The sequence below is a fragment of the Cetorhinus maximus genome, chromosome 9 (assembly GCF_964194155.1).
Source record: "Cetorhinus maximus chromosome 9, sCetMax3.hap1.1, whole genome shotgun sequence".
Lineage (NCBI taxonomy): Eukaryota > Metazoa > Chordata > Chondrichthyes > Lamniformes > Cetorhinidae > Cetorhinus > Cetorhinus maximus.
The window spans coordinates 8,844,485-8,865,848 of record NC_135887.1 but is presented as its reverse complement, the minus strand read 5'-3'; the positions used below and the strand labels follow the sequence as shown (position 1 = coordinate 8,865,848).

At 37.9% G+C, this 21,364-nt stretch overlaps 1 protein-coding gene across 4 annotated transcripts in view; it reads right to left on the bottom strand.

Moving 5' to 3' along the window:
• Window positions 1-1,978: 1,978 nt before the first annotated feature.
• The window catches only part of git1 (G protein-coupled receptor kinase interacting ArfGAP 1), a 201,688-nt gene continuing 182,302 nt past the window's right edge, over window positions 1,979-21,364 (bottom strand). For 2 of the 4 annotated variants that reach the window (XM_078548010.1, XM_078548011.1), the window contains exons 15-20: window positions 16,349-16,567; window positions 14,714-14,824; window positions 8,519-8,595; window positions 6,539-6,712; window positions 4,842-4,905; window positions 1,979-3,475 (exon numbers count right to left, since the gene is read on the bottom strand). In XM_078548010.1, coding sequence (XP_078404136.1) covers window positions 3,263-3,475; window positions 4,842-4,905; window positions 6,539-6,712; window positions 8,519-8,595; window positions 14,714-14,824; window positions 16,349-16,567 — 858 coding nt within the window. In that variant the 3' untranslated portion in view covers window positions 1,979-3,262. The remainder of the gene's footprint in view (window positions 3,476-4,841; window positions 4,906-6,538; window positions 6,713-8,518; window positions 8,596-14,713; window positions 14,825-16,348; window positions 16,568-21,364) is intronic. The other 2 variants (XM_078548012.1, XM_078548013.1) reach the window with 2 other exon arrangements.

Below are 21,364 nucleotides of genomic sequence, written 5' to 3'. Positions count from 1 at the left end.
CATATCCCTGCAGGCAGAGTGCACCAACACCAGAGAAGCCAAAGGAAATGAGTGCATTACATCATTGAACAGAAAATATATTTAACCAATCTTCCAAACTACTTTGACTTTGTCAGTTAACAGACTTTTTTAAAAAAAAGAGACAGCAAATGCACCTGCAGCTTCTGTCCCAGTCTGACTCCTCTGTACTGCATCAGCATGTCTGTCTGGTTTTCAAACTTTCTCCCCTGCATCAAGCATGCAATGCTGACAACTTACTGCTTAGTGTCCCTGTTCAACATAGAACAAGGAACAAGTAAATCCATGCTGTCCAGGATGCATCTTATTTAATCCTATCTTTAAGGTTGTGACAGTGAAGATTTCTGACCCTCAGTTCTGAAATGCACCTATGACTGAGGAAGGTGTAATTTTTTCAACAATGGATGCACTAAATGGTGCGTGGAAATTACAAATGAAATTAGTTTCTTTCACTACTGTTAACTGCCCATTTGATAACTTGATATTCATTTTGTGTATTTAAAAAAGCCGTAAAGTGGGTTAAGGCATTCTAAATAGTAATGTTCTGGGAGAAAACCTATAGATTATATGAAACTTCCATTTCAAAATTCTCCATTTCATAACTTCTGTTGTAAACAAGACTTGATACTTACAGAATCAAATTAAAACTGATTGGAGTGAAGGCAATGTTGTACAATGTGTCAGCTATCCATAGAATATTAGCATTGCAAACTAAGAGTCTGAATTGGGCAATGAGAAGCAATCACAAGGCTATAACACTTGATCCTTTCCCTTGCTTGCTGCAAATTTCCCAGCGGCAGCTTTCACATAGTAACAAAAGGCTATTACACCAGATTGAACCTTGCCATTTATTATGTCATTTAATACCTCCCTACCCATTCTGAGCCATCCTTTTTTAAATGCCCTAGGCCACAGTCTAAATACTAAAGTATCGTGTCAAGTTAACAAGGCATTTGAGACAGTATCCAGGAATGAAGTTCAATTCCCTCTGACTGCACAGCATGCCTTGCCTGCATTGTACCCTGCAACAGCTTTTTCAGAATTTTATATTTTTCTCATTGAACTATCATAGTGTTCATTTGTGTTTCACTGAATGTATGAAAAAACAATCAACACATTTTAAAATATCAGTATATCTTTCAGTACTTTGATGAGTACTTTATCAAATGAAGAACAAGTAAAAAGATTCACAAAGCTTCCATGTTCATTCCACAAACAACTTTGTCTCTTACATTTAGCACAAGCTGAATTCAGCAACTGAGTCTGCCAGTGCCAACGCAATGGTTTTGGTTACACCAGCTACATCATTAACTTGTAAGATTAGTGATAAAAAGTCCTTTTGTTTAACATTATTAACCTATGCACATTTACTTTTTTTTATATACAAAACAGCACCCCGATACTATATACCCAGGACTTCAATTAAGGCTGGAAAAAATAAAAAAAAGCTGTGCAAGTGTGCATACCTCATACTTCAGAAGATTCTAGTTTATCCAAGTTTCTTCCAATCTATGGGCTGCAAAATCCTTCCCTAATTATCATTCCCTTTTAATCAAATCAGTTTTCCAGCATTTGAAAACATTGCAATACTAGCATCCCAATGTGATTTCCATCTCCCTGTAACTGCATAGAGCAATTTTCACCGCTTTCTTTTCAAAATATGATTTTTGTTCCGCTCACAAAATAAAGACTGCAACTTTAACTACTTTGCACTTAGAATTTTCTTATTGATAATTTTTCCACGACCATAAAGCCTCATGTCTGTGGCTCACAGATACATGGCAAGCGAGTAGTTAATATAAGGGTGCTGAAATCATTAAGTTAAGTCAATTCACCAGGTCACATTGCCCAAACTAATCAGCAATTAAAACATTTACAGTTACTATATGGTATTTCTTTTACTGTACAGTATTAAATGTCAAGTCAATTCAAGACAAATGTTGGAGATGTTTTTTTCTTTGTAAAATGTTTTTTGGAAGTAAATGTATGGCCATTTAATTTTCATAAATAAAATGAAACAACGGATATTATTCTTATTCCAAGAGTGAGAACAAGTGTCATATAAATCAGGCTCAAGTCTTGTGTAGTAATGGCCAGTCTTCTCCACTCACTCTAATGACAATTATCTTCAGCAGGCTGAAACAATAAGAATGCTGGAAACTGAAAATGCCCCCAACATTCTGTGCCCAAAGTAATATGAATCATGTGTTGAAGGGACTATTGCTGCACCCATCAGTTCCTGTAATATGGCCCAAGAAAATATTGATGTACATTGGGTGTTAGAGAACAGTATTCAAACTAAGAAGAACATCCAATACATGGTCAAATAGCATTTTGAGCAATTGCACAGTAATTACTGTACTTTAGTAAACTATCAATGAACTCACTTTGACACAGATTCATGATACTTGGACTGGTCAATGTGAAAAACAGTGCCACTACTAAAGCAAAGCGTGAAGACTACATCATTATGAGATACAACTGTTTAACAAGATTCAACTGTTATAAGGCACACAATGCACATAGATGCAATGGTACTGATGGTTGCCAGTTACAGTCACAGGTTCACAGTATTCTATACAAAAAAGGCACCCCACTACTTGTATTTTCTCTAATGGTTTTTAGAACATCTACCGTTCTTCAGCCTCAGATGATGGCAAAATGGATCAGTGAATAACTCATTGATAGTCCATATTAAACTTAAGTGGTCTCATACAGGAACTATCAACAATCTTCAAGGTGTGGCTTTACTTGCAGTTCTTTTTCATATAACAGTTACTGGATGCATGAAGCCTTTGTTGCACTGAAATTTTACATCATAGTGTTCACCAATAATGTAGTACTTGGTACGTTCGCAAAACAACTTATTTGTAGAAGAGTCAAGAATTCCAGTGTAACATAACCCGATGGTCGAGAAAGTAAATATTCACATCTTGCTGAAACGTCAAAAGTCGAAGATCATTGGCTATCACCACATTGCGACTTTGTGTTTTGGCCGTGTCATTGTATAGTGGTAGCAATTCTGATTAACTATTACTGGTGAGTTCTACCACAAAACTGGAAGTTTAAGCTTTCCAGGAGCTTTCATCTATTGTGAAAGCCAATACAATCTATTGCAGAAAAAAAAAAATCCACAGTACTTTAATCAGAATATGTACAGGGATTTCAGTTTGCTTTTGAAGAAGGATGCATGTTTTAATCTCCCAAACGTACTCCAAAAAAGGAATGTGAATGAAGTGCTTTATCATTGTTTTTTCTCACGGGTTGTTATGGTAACCAGTTGCTTGGCCGCCTTGGCAATGTCATAGGCACATTGGATGACTTGCTGTGTGAGCAACTGAATGTCAACAGGTGCACCCGGCTCCGGTGGAATTGTTTTCCTGCACTCACATTGCAGTCGGAAGGCACTCGCGTTTAGCAATCTCAAAGAGCACCGAACTGTGTCCAGGGCAGGCTTCTGATCATTTTAGAAAATATATAAGTTAGGAACCTTTAAATTGCAAGATCAACATTAGCTTCGCTGCTAGAAGTTTACAAACCTAAGCGTTCTTCATTGAGCCAGAACTAATTACTTTGCTTTTACACTTAATGCAAACTGAATTCAGCAACTGAATTTGCCTAGTGCTGTCATGTAGTAGTTTTGGCTACTCCAGTTAATTAATTAAATGCTGAAATTACAGACTAATAAACAGTCCTTGCATTTAACATTATTAAACTACATTTACTAGTTTTTGGAGCACTCCTGCTCTGCTCAGCTCAGCTCCACATTCAGAAAAGTTCTGTACCTTTGCGATTGGCAGGCAGTCCTGAGACTTAGAGTCCGGGTACAGCCAGTGATGGTGCTGGCTGCCTCAGGACAAACCAATCTTGGAGAGGGGGCTTCAAACAGACATTAAGCCCCTTTATTTGCATATACAAAGAGACCAATGCACGCTTCAGACATGTCAAGGACACCTCTTGCTTATCCTTACCTAATATGGTGGACAACACTCTTACGGTCAGAAATGTGTGCATTCTTCCTGCCTGCCATATTGGAACTTTAATCTTCAAGTAACCACCCTGTGATCTCAGACCACCCCTCCTGCAATCTCCTAATTATTCTGCATCCACTCCCCGGCTGCCCTTCCTACCGAACAATGAGCCTGTCAGTTTGAACTGGTTGAAAAGAATTAAGATTAAAGTTCCAATATGGCAGGTAGGAAGCATTCACACATTTCTGACCGTAAGAGTGTTGTCCACCATATTAGGTAAGGATAAGCAAGAGGTGTCCTTGAATCATGTCTGAAGCATGCATTGGTCTCTTTGTATATGCAAATAAAGTGGCTTATTGTCTATTTGAAGTCCCCTCTCCAAGATTGGTTTGCCCCGAGGCAGCCAGCACCATCGCTGGCTGCACTCAAGGACTCTAAGCCTCAGGACTGCCTGCCAAGGTACAGAATTTTTCTGAATGTGGAGCTGAGCTGAGCGGAGCAGGAGTGCACCAAAAACTAGTAAATGTAGTTTAATAATGTTAAATGCAAGGACTGTATATTAGTCTGTAATTTTAGCATTTAATTAACTGGAGTGACCAAAACTACTACATGACAGCACTAGGCAAATTCAGTCCTGCAGTTAATTCCAGCATTATCCAGGAAATCCATTCTTTCAGGAAGCCTCCCTTTCCACTGCCCCATCCTTTCACAGCTGAGTAAATAGTAACTAATATTCCTAATCAAAGCCAAAATCTGAATTCTGCACTCACTTACCAGAGGACCAGAATCTTACCAACATGCCTACGGATTGATAACGGTTTCTAAATCAGGTGTATTCTAATTAAGCCTTACCTTCGGAAAGAGAGAAGCCATTTCAGTGACTGCAGAGTGAATCTTTTCAGAACATGGCACAAAACTGTCAATGAAATAGACAGATTAGGATTCAGTCATTGACGCACAGTTAGAATAGTTGGATAGTAACATACCATATGCCTTAAATTCATTTATATTTCTACCAATGCATAGGGGCAGTAGTCTCAAAGTGATTAGCATCAGGAAAACAAAATATTATACACTGGGGAGAACAAAAAGGAAAAATTGGAGATGGATGGGGCTGAAGAAAACTAAAGCCATATTAAAGATGAGGGGCTTGTGATGGTTTTTTTTTAAAACAGGCAAAAAGGCTGCAAGGCAGAGGGAACTGGAAAGGTAGTTCCAGAACAGTAGTTGTAGCACAGTGATTGAATAAGTATTAATCAATGGCTGAAGAAAGGGCACAGGTGTCAAGACCACATTCTGTGCCAGTAAGTAAGGAAGGAGAGTAACCAAAGTACAATGGGGCAAGTTTAGGCTGTGGAGGGATGATAAAAATTTTGAAGTCAACCCGCTGGAGTGAGGAAAGCCAGTGGGCTTTGAGGAGGGCAGGTGGGTGTTGGGAATGTGGGATTTTTGCAGGCAAGTGCACAGGCTGTAAAGTTTTAATGGAGTTGAAGCTTATTGAAGATGGAGGCTGGAAGGCCAGCTAGGAAAAGATTAGAAAAGTCAAACATCAAAGCGATGATGGATGGAGTAAGGGTAGAGGCTGGCAATGTTGAAGCTGAAGAAATCTGTCAAGAGAACAGGTCTGAGGGCAAGGAAGTATGGGATCGAATAATATTCCCCGATTCAGCCTTAAGTATAGCCAAGGAGGCTATTGAAATCAAGGACAGAGACATGAAGGTGTTGATGGCAGCCAAAAAGGATTGCTTTAGTTTAGGCAATACTGAACTAGAATAAAGCTCGACTCATCAGGTCTTGATCGTGGACAGGTGTTTCAAGACTGTAGCAGCAGTCTTTGAATCAGTGAAGGAGGTACAGAGTTGTGGAGCTGGATATTTACAGGACATATGGAAGCTAATTCCATGATTCCTGATGCTTTTATTATTAGTTAGGATATAGAAATCAAATGAGGATGGGATTGAGAATGAACAGAAGGTCCATCAAAGTTTACTCTGCAAGCTGAGAAACCATTAGAGAGAAAGATGAATTTGCCTTGTGTTGGGTATGAGTGCAACCAGATCAAAACAGTGTCACTGAGGCAGTTGCAGAGATACGGGGAGAGAACAGAAAAAAAACAAGGCAGCAGGGAGTTCTCAAAGGGTTTAAGAGAAACAAAAAGCCACAGATATTTCTGAGTTTGACCAATGTGGTCAGTGTTGCAAGTGGTAGCAGGTGCCAGATGCAGGGTCTTGATTTAGGATTGGTGACACATCATTAGTTGCAGTCTGATGGTTGATTTACTATTGTATAGCTACAATTAGCAGAGAGAGAGTTGTTTAAAGCTACTGAAATTCTGTACTAAATATGTTTTAACATGCCATATATGTATTTAACAAATAAATAAAGTCTCATGCCCTAGAAACTGTTAGATTATTTTAGCTGTCTGGTAGCCAGTATAGCCAAATAAGAGCTTCTTCAACATAATCTTTAATCATTTCTAACTCACAGGCATTACTCATAACCGACAGCTTACACTGGTTGATGCTAGTTTTAGTGATTTCCATACTAACCTTTCATGCTTACACTCCTGTGCAGCTCGCAGAAGCTCCTGGATGTTTTTGGTGACCTGCTCTGTTTTAAGGATTACATCCTCTGTACTAGGAAGGCTTGGATCTAGCTCGCCCTCATGCTCATCATACTCTAGGTGGAAGTCATCATCCCTTCCCATCTTCCCATCAGCAATACTATTAAGGGAAAACAAGAGTGAACATAAACATAATATAGAATAGCAACCAAAATGATGCCTACAGTGAGTTTTCAGCACATTACCACGTGCATATAGAAATCAGATGCCTGAGAGTGTGTTACAAAGGCTGTAACCAGATTGAGCATTCAGATCATACCATAAATGGTAATGAGTCACCTGAACCCCAAAAGGCCTAGGCTATAGCATTTAATAGGTGGTGGCTGCAAGCTGTTGGGTGAGCGAGTACATACATGAGCAAGTGTCAATGACCAGAGACTTCTGGATACCTCAGATTAAATTTCAGGAGGCTGCAAAGGTGTGAAGAAATTCATCTTGCACTGGCAAATTTATACTTGCCTTCATCAGTCAGGAACTGGTCGATGCTAGAATTTCCAGAAAATAATCAATTACTTTTCATTCTTACAATTATGTCTACCAAGAAGTCTTGTAGTTCAACACAAAAGCAGCATTGTCACTGTGCAATGTAATCTACAACACTTCAGGCTTGCAAAAGGAGTATATGACTACCTTGTTGGCAATTATGTCTACCAGTTCAAATATTAATATAACAAACATCTTAATAATATGAAGATGCAAAAGTCCTCAGGTCTTAGACCGTACCCAATTGGGCCTTGATGAGTTGCCTGAGTATAACTCTACCTGCGTAAATAAAATATTACTGCACCCATATCGGATATGCAGAATGGATCAGTTCAACAATCTGTAAAGGATTTTGGTAACAATAATATAAAAATCAGGACTCCCCAATAGGTAGATAAATGCATCAAGTGACATGTCAATGAACCATAAAAATTAGGTTCAGACACTTGCTGGTCACTGTAACTAACAGTCATGGGAACACTACAATTTTCCTCAGTATCCCTGTGCTTTGAAAAAGTAATGGAGAGAATAATCTAAATTTAAAAATTTCAGCCAGGTCCTGATTGCTGTCAAGTGACTCTTGCTTGAATGTGCACACACGTAGATATCTAGGCCACGAGGCTTTCCACAGTCAACCTGGCAGTCTTCACAAATGAAAAAAGGCTCTTTTGAAAAGGTACATTTTATTTATTTGTTCATAGAACATGGGTGTCACTGGCAAGGATAGCTTTTACTGCCCATCCCCATCTACCCTCAAGGTGGTGGTAATCAGTTGCCTTCTTAAAATGCAGCACCATGTGGTGTAGGCACACCCACAGTGCTATTAGGAAGGGAGTTCCCTCCTCTGGCAATAAGGGAATAATACCTTTGCATGAGTCACCATCTTCAGTAAAGTAGTGAGGAAAATTAGAGAGTTACTGTGCAAGTTGCTTCATAAAAATATAAAAAATTAAATTTTAAAACTTTTAGATATATGATGGCTTTGATAACCTGACAGAAACCAAATATGCTATTTTTTTTTCACAATGTATACAATAATACAGGACAGGACTGCAAAACTGGTGTCTACCCTCTACTGCATCAGTGATGTTCTGTTCTGCAGAATTAAACTAAGCACCTATGGCGCACACTTCCTTCCCTCAGCATTGTAAAAGCTACACTGTTATTAAGAACATAGAGGCAAAAAGGAACAATTGTTAAAACAGAAACAACTAGCACATCTCCATTATCAACTCAAGGATTGCCTTGGCATGTGCCCAATTCTACAGATATAGCTTTGTGCAGGAAGAACAGAGAAACAAACCACCAACATCTGATTTAGAAAATAATTCCAGAATGTACATAGTGCAGAAATTCTGCCATGTTGAGTTCTATTAAACTCAAATCAACAAGGCATTACAATCTCCAATCAGGTTTTACTCACCCCAGTGGCAGCTCATTGGTCTGGGTATTGTCATAATCACTGTCTGTTCCACTGCCACGTTTGTCCAGTTTGGACACCTATAAGTGAAAATAAAATGTGAGCAAACAATGTGGTGTACTGATGCATAGATTTTATTGTTAAAGCACTGTTCATTAGTAATTATTACAAGAACATTACAGGCAGATAAGTAGGAGAGGTTACCCCAATTTCCGATGATAAAACATGAAAGCAACTTTGAGAATAACTGTGCTAGATCAAATTCGTCATTCAGTGATTAAATTTAACATTCAGATTTCATAATTCTGCATTTTGGTTATGAAATAGCTGAGGGCCAAATAATCTCGTTTGCTCAAGATAAAAAGCAAGTTAAAATTATTTTAAGCTTTCCAGGAAGTTACATGGTGGTTGGATTCAATAGTGGTGGTTTCTAATCCTTCCCCACAAACAGAGTCAGTGCTTTGAATATATAAGCAGAACTTGCATTTTGAGAAACGACATCCCCCTCCCATTCCCCACTCAATGTTCTGCTGCACTACTCACACCAACTTGGAACTGGCATCTCCATTAGGCCCTTAAACTTTCTAATGTTGTTTCAGGCCTTACTTCTGAGTGTAGAAATTGTAGAACTCAATGAGCACAAACTCTAAATGGAATATCATTTGTTTGATTCCTCAGAGTAGGGAGCCTTCTGCTCCTTTAATGCCAATCCTACTAAATGCCTGATTATGCAACTTCCTGTCCGGGCTTGTAATTTAGCCAATATTAGAAATAGTTGCCCCAGCGCCTCAAGCATGATTCTTCTGCTTTTCAATACAGTCATTATTCCTTCACCAAAAAAACACCTCTATCCTTGACAATTATTGCCCCATCTCCAACCTCCCTTTCCTTACATCTCAATTAAAATTAGATTGCTGAAGAGCAAAAGTCAATCACAGAACTGTAATAACTCAATACAGTGTTGGTATGCTTAGATAGAGTTCCATTGTCAACTGCCGCATTTCAGTAGCTGGAACAAACAAAAACAACAAACCAATTATTCACCATGCCCCCAGCTCAAACAAAGTTTAAAGACTTTGCACACATCAAAAAACTTGATCATTCTATACTTAAATGAGCTCCATATTTTCACCTGGGATAAAGAGCAGGATCAAGCATGATTTCTATACTTCTTTTGCAATAGCATTTTCAAATGCCCAATAGGAGAATTCCTTAATTTATCACTTTCTCAAAGTTAATTTCATCACCTAATGAAATTATAACCAGAAACTGTACAAAAAAAATGGTAAAAACACAAGGCTTCGCCAAATTGGATATCAGGTTCACATTTAATAGCAAAACTTGTAAAATCTAAAACTATTCCAAAAACCATAATCTTCAGAATACGAGTTCAATATTAAAATCAAAATATCAGAGGTTCAAAGAGGTTGCTGTACAAGTCAAAGGAACATAATTCCAAGACAAGCCTCAAGATTCCTACTGCAACACCAGTTTGCATCAATGAGACCACTACTTAAATTAATGGGCACACATCACAGTGGATCAGGCTTAGAACACAGCTTTGAACACAAGTTGGTAGGTGCACTGGCTTGGATGTGGGGTGCAACAGAGGTCACAGAGTGTAACTAGGTCAGAGGTTTTGCAAATTCTCTCACCCTCTGCCAATAATATACTTTCAAAAGGGGAAAGATCAGTTTCAATTATTTTTTTAAAGTAAGGAATTAACGTGCTATTTGTGAAGTGCAATTCCGTCAGCTGTATTACTAGCATTCCATAGAATCCTTTAAAAGGATGGTGTGGATCTGACCAACTGTAGAGTTTACAAATTTTGCTTTGGAAACCTGGACCAGATATGACTTCAGAACATCCAAATCTTAACTGCATTTTTTGGATGGTTGTTTCAATTCGTAACAGCTCTGACACCATAAGAATACCCTCGCAATATACATTAAATTCACTGGTTAGCAAAACAACACAAAAAGTTTGCTCTGAAACCCAAGACTTTTTGAACCCTTTGAATGTTCTGAATCACAAGTTTTACAATTAGTTTTAATTAGATTCTTACTGGCATACACATTGAACAACAGTTTAAATATTTTCAACTTCTTGACAATTCCCTTGCCCCTGCACCCAAAGAGTCAGCAATTATGGGGTTAACAGAAAAGGTAAAGTAATAAAAGTGCATGCAATTCTTCAGAAAAGGTTAACTTTTTTTGTTAATACCTACATTACGGCAGATGGTTCCAATATATCACAGCTCTCCTGTTTCAAAAGCATCTTTCTAATGCTGCATAACTAGCTGTTTACAGATTTGAACATTTTCCTTTTTCTCATTACTGAGATTCCCATACAAGAGGATTTTAAGCAAAACATTTTTTCACCTTTAAGTGTGAGAACTGGACATATTAATCAAGTGTTGAAATCTAAATGTAAAATCAAATCCTGTCTTCACCACTATAGTTTCATAATGCAAAGCCAGACTGGTCTCAAATAACACAAGTCTTAATGTGCTATGACTGTACTAGCAGTCTGCATATCTAAGACAGAAAGACCCATACACAATAATGTGGGGAGGGGGAGGGAGGAAGGAACAAAATTCCAAATTCTCAAGCTCATCAGCTTTGTAATAATATTCAAAGTAATGCATTTGAAGATAGACAAATAGTGCATGGCTACAATCAAAATGGGTAGCTGTTTCACAGAAATCTACAAAAACTTCACCAAACCTTAAAGATTTGTTCAAATTTGACTTCTGATGGCATCAATGGAAGACACAATATCCAGATGCTGTCTTCCTAACACTGGTCTTGTATTTCCCTTCCAAAAGTGAGGCAAGTGGAAAACTCAAGGAATGAAAGTGCACATAACACCCGTAGAACTTTTATTAATGCAATTTCACACAAAGGGGAGATTGCAAATAACATAATTTATCAAATATTTCTGTTAGATGGCTTCCGTGAACACTATTACCAAATGGTTTTTTTCCTATAGCCATTCAAAATTAATTTCCTTTTAAATTAAATTTTGCCAGTTTCCTGCAATAGCAAACTTGCTCCCCTAACTGTTAGGCTCAGTGCATTTTACATTTATTTTATGCAAACTGCAAGACTTCATTAAAATAAGAGATTTGTGAACGTATTGATTGATTACATAAACTATATCGACACACGTTAGTAATTCCACTCCTTCGGAAGAAATACAGTTGGCTAAGACTACCATGAATTCAAGTACAAACGTGAAAATAAAAACAAGAATCTGAACAGGGCTCTATCCAGATTTCAAATCATAACAGAAAATGCTGGACACGCTCAGCGGGTCTGGCAGCATCTGTGAAGAGAGAAAAAAAATTTAAAAGTTTCAGATCGATGACCTCTTCAGAGTTCTGACGAAAGGTCATCAACCTGAAACATTAACTCTGTTTCTCTCGCCACAGATGCTACCAGGCCTGTTGAGTACTTGCAGCACTTTTTGTTTTTTTCTCAGATTTCCAGCATCCACAGTATTTTGCTCTCCCGCCTAGGTTTCCTTTGTTACCCTCCACAATAACCCTCAACTATAATCTAAAGGAATAAAGGACAAGACATTTTTTAACACCAAACTGCAACTAAATCTTGATTCAAGAAAACCTGGCAAGCAAGGATTAACTATGATTATCCTGAACGGTGAGATCTCAGAATCATCTGCCATTATGCATGATGTCTTCTTCATGCAGCTTAATTATAAAAATATTCTCCTTTTACTTTACATGGGCAATATCAGAGTCTTTGGTTGCAATATTCTCATTCAAAAATAGTAATCTTGACTAAATGTTCTGAATTTAACCCTTTGAGGACTACAGTAGCAGTTGACTATGGCATTTCAAGTTTACAAAAATTTATATTTTTATACATTCATGGGGCGTGGGTGTCACTGGCAGGGTCAGCATTTATTGCCCTGAGAAGGTGGTGGTGAGCCGTAAACAAAGTCTTCCCTTAATCACACATTATGGTGCCCTTGGTTCTATAATATTTAGCGGGAATTTACAATAAATCCCACTAATGGTAACAAACAGGTACCAACCATTTCAGCAGGCACCAGGTTCTCAAAGGATTACATCCTTGGGGGTTAGGAGGAGAACAGTTCTGCATTTCCCTTGAGAAAATCTACTGGAATTTTGACTCAGTTTTTGTAAATCTAATATGGATGGTAGTAGTTGAGGGAAAGACAACTACCTGCAATAACTGCTATTAACTCAGTTAAAACAATTGACAATCAAGAATTTATCCACAACACAACAAAAGAAAGCCATTCACAGGGAAAGTAAAACAAGTTTGATGAATAGAAAGGTGCCCCTAGTTTCCGTGGACAAGAGTAGAAGTTTGTGAATATTTTCCCTCAATAGTTTGGCCCTCTGCTGATTTGTTCAGCCACGTTACCATTGATCTACTGCACCCCCAAAGACTTTGTATAAATTAGACTATAAAAAAACAGATGTTTAAGTTTTATAATGCTTCAGTTAATAGTTTCCATACCTGCTATTAAAACATAGCAATTTATCAGCTGCTTTTATTTAAATTTACAAAACCTGTGTCTCAATTCAACTGAAAGAGGGAGGAAAGCAGTGCTCAAAGGGTTAATATGTGGAAAAACAGGAACAGTCAGCAGAAAACAAGAAAGAAGTGGAATACTTGAATGGCAAATGGCCTTTCTTGACAAATACATGATCACCGAAGGTCATTATGTTATTCAAGAGGGGAAAGATGTTAAGACTGTTAAAAAGGGAAGCATTATTTAGCTGAGCAGTGCTGATAGTAACAGCTGAGCAAGAGGGGTTTATCTTTTGGAATGCACACTGCATAACTGTTTCAAATCAGCTGATTCTTTTTCCATCATGTTTCATTATACAGCTTTTTCAGTTCAGTTGTAAACAATCCTTACTTTCCCTTCAGGCTACTCTATACCAGGTATATTAATGCCATGGAAAAACTTCACTTGCGAGGGCACATATCAAAATAAACAAAACGGTGACAAATTAGAAAACATCCACACTTTTGAGATTAAAAAATGGTTGGAGCAATGTTCTATTTCATTTATTTCAAGTTTTGTAAAGAAAAAAGTTATTAATATATGTAAATCAGTGTCTAGCGATAACTTATCCACCCCTACAGTATGTAGGGATGCATAAAACAATAGACCATTCAGCCCCTTGTATCAGTTTCAGCCTTCTACTGGATCATGGCGCATCTGAACCTCAATTCATTTAGCCACCTTTGCCCCTTGCCTTTTGACGCTCTTACCCAACAAAAATCTGCCTCGAAAATGTCAGTTGACCCCTTATCCTGTACTCAGCTGTCAAACTAAGTAGTTTCTCTGCCTAAAACAAATGTGAGGCCATTTAAAGATTGAGAATTAATTCTGAAGATACTGGGAGGAAAAAAAGCTTTATTGCTTCATCTTTGAAGAGGCTGGTCATCTTATTCAGCAAATAACTGAACTGGTAAAATTGGTACGAAATGGCAAGAACATCTTGCAGAAAAAAGGGGCCATATGCATCTAATGATTTTTTTCAATACATACCATTGTAGAAGAGGATTTAGGACAGTACTTTTTTGGGCCAGCTTCAGTGATGTTTAGTAAGCATAAAGATTCTGCAGTCTTTTTTCAAGTGCCCAAGTTTATATTTTTTAAAAACTGTACGATGAGCTAAGTTGACTTAATGCAAGATTGCCAATGTAATACAACATACTTTGTTCAGGTCAACTTGACAATGTGGCTGAGGCACAAATTACTGATTGTATAAATTCTATTATAACACACTGGAGGTCTGCAAATGGTGGATTTCCATAAGTCCTTCCATGAGAAAGCAAGCACTACATGACAAGTCAAATAGCTCCTTCTGTGCCAAGATTTAATTGTTAAATTAACAATTACAACTGTGGTGTAATGAGAAAAGACTATTGTTATATTCATGAACCTGGCTGCATTGCCCTGAAACTTATTTACAATGTGCAGTTTCACTTTCAATTTTATGGTTCATTCTGAAATTCAAGAAAAATATCGTTTGAAAGTTGGTTTGACATATTCAACTAGGCATTCCAAAAAAGAACCTCCCATCTTTGAAGGGAAAAGAGAAGCAAAGATTATCGAAGAAATAAAATCCATGCAAAAGGCATGGACACTCCTAGAACACTTGCTGGAATCCTTTCTGCCCCTTCTTACTTGAGCCCAACTGAGATGGTACTTAACCACGGATCTGCCGCAGTCCTGTGAACAGGAGTGCAGCGGAGAGAAGGGAAAAGGTACAGAGGTCACGGAGACACCCCTGCGAATCTGTAACATGGAAGGGACAGTGTAAACAATGGCATGCACATTGATATTAATGAACTTGACGATAAAACAAACCATGCACGTAACTTGTTATAGCCAACTTGTATTATGTAGATAAATATCGGTTAAACAGTCTCATGCTGAAGAAGTCAAATAAAAGCAGTATTTTGTCAGATTTACTAGTAGATTGTGAATTCTGTTAATGTGACGTGCATACTGAATTAATGAAACAAAATAGCACAAATGAAGCAACATTCACATAAAACTTTGCATTGAACCAATGTGATTCCCTTATTTAACTGTTCTCAAAAATGATGTTCACTGAATAATTATACTGTAGATTAATTCATTTAATTAAGTTCTCATGATTTGTTTAATTAAACTTGATCATTTTTCTAGATGCACTAGAGTCATTAGCAATTATCAGATGAAAATGCTTTTTCAAAAATTGTTGGCACATCTAACGCGTGTGCAAATATGAAATACATGATTTCAAATGTTTTAATATCAACACTTGACTCAATTTTAATACATACGTGCATATGCACATTAAAATATTTATGCACCCACAGCATACAGTTCTTAGTGCAAGTTTTGTTTTCTCATCTCACTGAGTGCGTCAATCTTAAAGTGACCGACTCTCACATCTGCTCATCAGTATATTTGTGATAGACTCCATTAGATTTTGTTCTTCACTAGACTGAGTACAGCCATAATGCAGAAGTAGGTTAATTAGTGAAGCCTGATTGGACTTGGGCTTTGTTCATTTCCCAAATTTGGAACATTTATTTTTCTCTAGTTGTTAGGGGAGGGGAGGGCCAATTCAAGGACTTTAGAGCGAACCTTTCATGATAATTATACCTGTCTCCAACTCTTTTGGTCAACCCAGTATTAGGGAACGGAATAGTTTATAATTTGAGAAAGTAACTGAATTTATTCAACTGAAAAAGAACTTAATTACCGCAGCTATATGGAATATATTTTCACTTTATAGTTTTAAAGTCAGGATGAGGAAACATTCAATACTGCAAATTGAGCACAAAAACAAGGACCAGGAACAGAGCTACATGCAGCAATTATCTGTGTTTTATGATTTCTGTGCCACAAGTCTTTACAAATCTCTGTTCATGTGTAACTGATGGAACAGTTTACAACTCCCATGTGTATTAGCTATGGGCACTTGATCATACAAATGATAATTTTATTCAAAACTGAATGCTGAGCATGAATTGCTTAATAGTACATCTGAACACAACAGCAGCTCTCTTGCAAATTATAACCAGAACTCTGCACTGCAGCTACAGTTAGAAGATAAAACACTTCATTAATAAACATTAAAAATATTTTTCTCCATTAGAATTTGGAATCTGGAAAATGAGAGACATGGGGTTACTGCATTACTGTTTTACAATTCCTAATCTAAACAGATATCATAGTTTTATTAATGTTGATTAAGCAGGACAAGAAGCTGAAAAGGTCAATGCACTTTGTTTGAAATGAAACCCATATCGTAAAGCATTAACTCACATTGCAATCCAAAGGCTGAGGTCTTGTGGCAATGTCATCAGTAGTTTGTCCAAAGGATTTCTGTCCAGATCTGGTTTCATACATGGACACGGCTTGCCGATCACGCCTACTTGCACTTGCATGGGGGGCAGGGTCCTGGCGGTCACTGGTAGTTGGTGACGGATGCAGACTAGGAGTTTGTTGTTTCATTTGTGCATTCTCTGTCTGCAATTTATTAATCTGAAATGTAATCAAAAAGGAATCCACAACACCTTAAAATAATAATTTAATAGGTATTAAGGACCCATCTTCATTGCACAGTTTAAACATTTGCTTTATCAAAAATTACTGACAGCAACATAATATAGGAGGGTGTAGAGGGCTTGGATTACACATTTCAGATGTGACTAAATTATTTTATATTTCATATCTATATTTCCATCATTAGCAATGATAACTAAATATTCATGTGGCTTTGTACAAATATTTCAACTTTGTCCAGTGCAACAAGCCAGATAGGATGCCTGAAACCATCTGAAGAAAGTGAGGGCAGCATTAAGTACTGCAAAGTGAAAGCATTAAAGATATCAGTGCAGAATGCTGTGGTATGGTGGACACAAGTTTGCATCCTCAATTTCCCCGTGTGGAAAATTGGCAACTTAGGGCATGTTATCAGAACGGGTGGTCATTGCAGGCAAGAAATAAAATAAAATTGGTTGCCATTGACTGTCCAGGAAATCATTTTATTTAAAACACAGGCGGCCATTTTTGCTCGTAACTCTTAAATGGCTACAAACCTAGTCCCAGTCCCCTGCCTTTTTCCCATGCCATTTTATGGATGACTTCTCAAATATTCATCCATTTCCTTTTTAATAGCTATTAGGTATTCTGTTTCTATCATAATTTCTGGTGCAAAATAACAAAAAAAATTATAGAATGCCTAAAACAGAGGCAGCTTAATAAAACAGCCTTAAAAGAATTAAATTTTAGGTCTGAAATTTGATCACTGACTTGCTAATTTAGTAAGTCTATTTATATAAAGACTAACCATATTCTCTCTGGAGATGGTCGAGACTATTATAACAATGTAAGACATTAAACAAATGTATAGCGACATTAATTAGGATGCTGTATAAAAATGTTTTGGGCAGAAACGAATAATTTGGCGTGAAATTAGGGCAAATTCAATTCCAAGTTACTAGTGTAAGCAGCATTAGTGTTCCTGCCTAAATATTCTTTGCTGTTAAGTTGGCTTACTTGATAAGGCTAATACATTAATGTGCCATAGTGCGTTTACATTAAAGCTTAGAGATTGTGCAACCAAATTCTCCAAAGTGAACATTAACTTTGATGAATGATTTGAAAGTCTATGGACCACAGTCATACACTGCTTTGACTAAAGGTTTTAAGTTTAAGTAGTTTTCACGGTATTGTTATCGTTCAGTAAAAATACCAAATTCAAGTTAGTCTGCAGATACTGTGCAAATACTATGACTAAAATGACCAATATCCTTGGCAGAAATAGAATCACAGAATGGTTACAGCACAAAGGCAGGCAATTTGGCCAATTGCGTTTGTGCCAACTCTCTGCAAGGGCTACTCAGCTAGTTTCATTCCCCTGCCTTCTCCCTGCAATGTTTTTCTCCTCAGATAATTATCCCATTCCCTTTTGAAAACTACAACTGGATCTGCCTCGAACACACTTGCAGGCAATGCATTCCAGATCCTAACCATTCGCTGCACAGAGGTTTTTTCTCATGTCACCTTTGGTTCTTTTGCCAATCACTAAACTGGTGTCCTCTGGTTCTCGACCCATTCACCAATGGGAACAGCTTTACCCCATCTTCTTTGTCTGGACCCCTGATTTTGAACATCTCCATCAAATTTCCTCCAGCCTTCTCTTCTTGAAGGAGCACAATCTCAAATATCCAACCACATTACTGAAATCTTTCATCCCTGGAACCATTCTCGTAAATCTCTTCTGCACCCCCTCCAATGCTGCCACATCCTTTCTGAAGTGTTGGAATTGTACACAATACTCTAGGTGAGGCTAAACCAGTGTTGTATAAGGATTCACTATAGTTTCTTTGCTTTGTACTCTATGCCTCACCATATTTGCAAACCTAGTCGTGTGAAAAGGCATGGGGTGCACCATTGCATCGTTATATTGCTGAATGCAATGACAGCTAATTTCATTAAAAAACAGATGTGGTATGTGGTCAAGATGCTGGGATGAGGTAGAAGATTTTTGCTGCACAAACACAGTTTGCTGAAAAAAAAACACCCCACAATGTACTCAAAATACATCTTTAAGGTTAATATGATAAAAGCTGCAATATCGCATTTCATCACATTCATTCATGTCTGTTCTGTCCAAAGACAGATGCTTGGCTTATTGTCTGCTGATACTTTAGCTCGAGCTGTTTTTCTTGGCAGATTTTTTTGTTGTCAGTGGTGGTCCACCATTGCCTTCCGCTCTCAGGGGCAGGGTGAGGATGCAGACTACCTCAGCCAGAATGGGAATTGAACCTGCGCTATTAGTGTTTTTCTGAACCACGCACTAGTCATCTAGCCAACTAAGCTAATCCCTATATAATCTTAAAGATCCTGCCCATGAGGTAGCTCAGGGATCAGCAGTGCTATGGTGCTGGGAACAATTAACCTCTCAAAAATCAAAAATACAGGCAAATATAATTGATCTGTTCATAGAGCAATGCCAAAAAGATGATTTAGTGTACAAGACCAGGTTTGCTTTCCTCTTAACTTTTTCTCATAGAAAATACTATGCCCTTCAGACTGCTATGACTTTAAGTATAACCTCTAGCACATGCGCAGTGATGCTTGAATTTTACAGTAAGCAGAAGAACGTAGTGTGCTGCTGAGCTAACTTTGCTGGTATGAATGGAGGGAGCAAATTATTTAACAGATTTCATTCATATCAAACAGATGATTTTAGCAAAAACTCTTCAAAGCAGAGCTAAATAATCTGTAATGCATACACAAAATAGATCTCCTTAAACAGTGTAGGCTTGCACTAAAAATAATGGTGTATTAGACTTTTATATGAAAAGTAAATCTGGTTCATTTTTCACAACAGACCACAACAAAATGAAAACTTGAACAATACTCATAACTAACACCATCTTTCCCCAACTAATGGAAGTGGAAAAAAGTCCAAAGTCCTGCACAGTGGACAAACCAATGCTGCCCTGTAAATTAACAGAAGGCACACATTTCTGTGGGCCGAACTTCCATAATTTTTCTACCTGCTACAATTCAGCTACAAGTCTTAGTTAGATTTTTGCTATAGCCTAGAAGCCCAGTTACCAACTGACTAATTAAGAAGTGCTGGATATGGGTTGGAAAGTTGGTAATAGCACAAAACAAACCAAGGACTACAACAGTACAAAGGCTTTACTCTCATGACTGCTAGGCTACAGCAATTCTATTTTATTTTGCCTTTGAAGCCAAAGTTTTTTTTGTCATGAACTTTACCAGTGGTGAAGCTCTAATCGTAAGTGCATAGATCTATTTTAGAAAGATCCTTGCTCATAAAGGATCTCTTTAAGGCAACTGAGATTTCCTATCGATACTCTAAACATAACCCAGGAAAGCAAGCTATCAATTTGTTAACTTTCATGCTTCATAATGAAAGACAAGTGAAAGTAAATAGACACTTTTTTCTTAAATTGATTTTTGTAAAATGGTCTGACAGTGCCAGACTAATTGTTTATCATTGAAAATGCACATAACCTAATGTTAGGAGGGCTGCCACAGCTGGAAAAGGCTCAACGTAGCTGGCCAAGTAATTCCTGCTTCACATCAAGCACTTCCTGTCAACATCAAACACTGTGAAAGTTATAGAACCAAAATGGAGCAAATGATGTCAACAGGAAGACATCCAAAGGGCTAGCAGCATGCATTGGCCTTAAATTTAACAAACTTGCATGCAAGTAGCTGATATGTCCATATGGCAAAAAAAACCCAATGCACCTGGTATTAATGGGACAAAGTAGAAAGACCAGGGCGCAGAAAGAGAGAGAGAGAGAGAGAGAGAGAGAGAGAGAGGGAGAGAGAGGGAGAGAGAGAGAGAGAGAGGAGAGACAGAGAGGATAGAGAGTCAAACAAGTGGGAAAACTGAAGGACAAGGGAAGAGTTTGCAGGAGAATAATCTGCAGGAGCCAGCAGTAGATCAGCAGTTTATGTTAATGGTCAAAGGGCCTCAAGCAGCTTTTCCTTTTGATGACCAATGCTGAAATATGGCGAGAACTGTGGCTAGTGCTTTGAGTTCCAGCAGAGTGCACCAAGTCAACTTGGCCACTCATCTGGCTCAAGCCGCAGGGTGAGAGCCAGCAGCGTCCAGTAATGACCATGTACTGCCCAAGTTGGGCTTCAGAAGCTGAATGCATTTGGGGTGGAGGGTTATGGGGGTTGTGGGCTACATTATCCAGGCAGAGAGAAATAGTGCCTTGGTTTCATCAAAGTGATTTTATTTGCATGAGGTTAATACCAAACTGGGAGGGAGTCTAACTGGAGGAAGCAGCACAGTAAATTAGACAAAATACAAGAGGGCAGATTAAATTTAATGCGGGCAAGTAGCGGACATAGGATGGAAAAATAATCAACATACACAGATACTCTCTGAATGATGTTGGCATAGCTAAAGGTGAAGTGGAAAGAGAGCTGAGTTTTAGCAGATTTGGTGCAGAATATGTCTAACCAATGAAGGACAGCAAATAACAAGTAAATCAAATGTTAACCTGCATTGCCAAATCAATTAAATACCAGTCAGAGAAAATCAAATTCAAACTATTAGTCAGACCACACCTTGAGTGCTATGTCTAGTTTTGGTCACCAAGGTATATTGTGTTGCAATCAATAATCTTTTTCTGATGGAAGTACTAGTGAAACCACTGACACACAGGGTTAAAGGCTACTTGTGCAGAATTATTGAAGGAATAAAGTACTTTCCAATTAATTTGACATACCAGTTTTTATGGAAATGCAAATGACAAAACGATACCACCTTTTGTATGT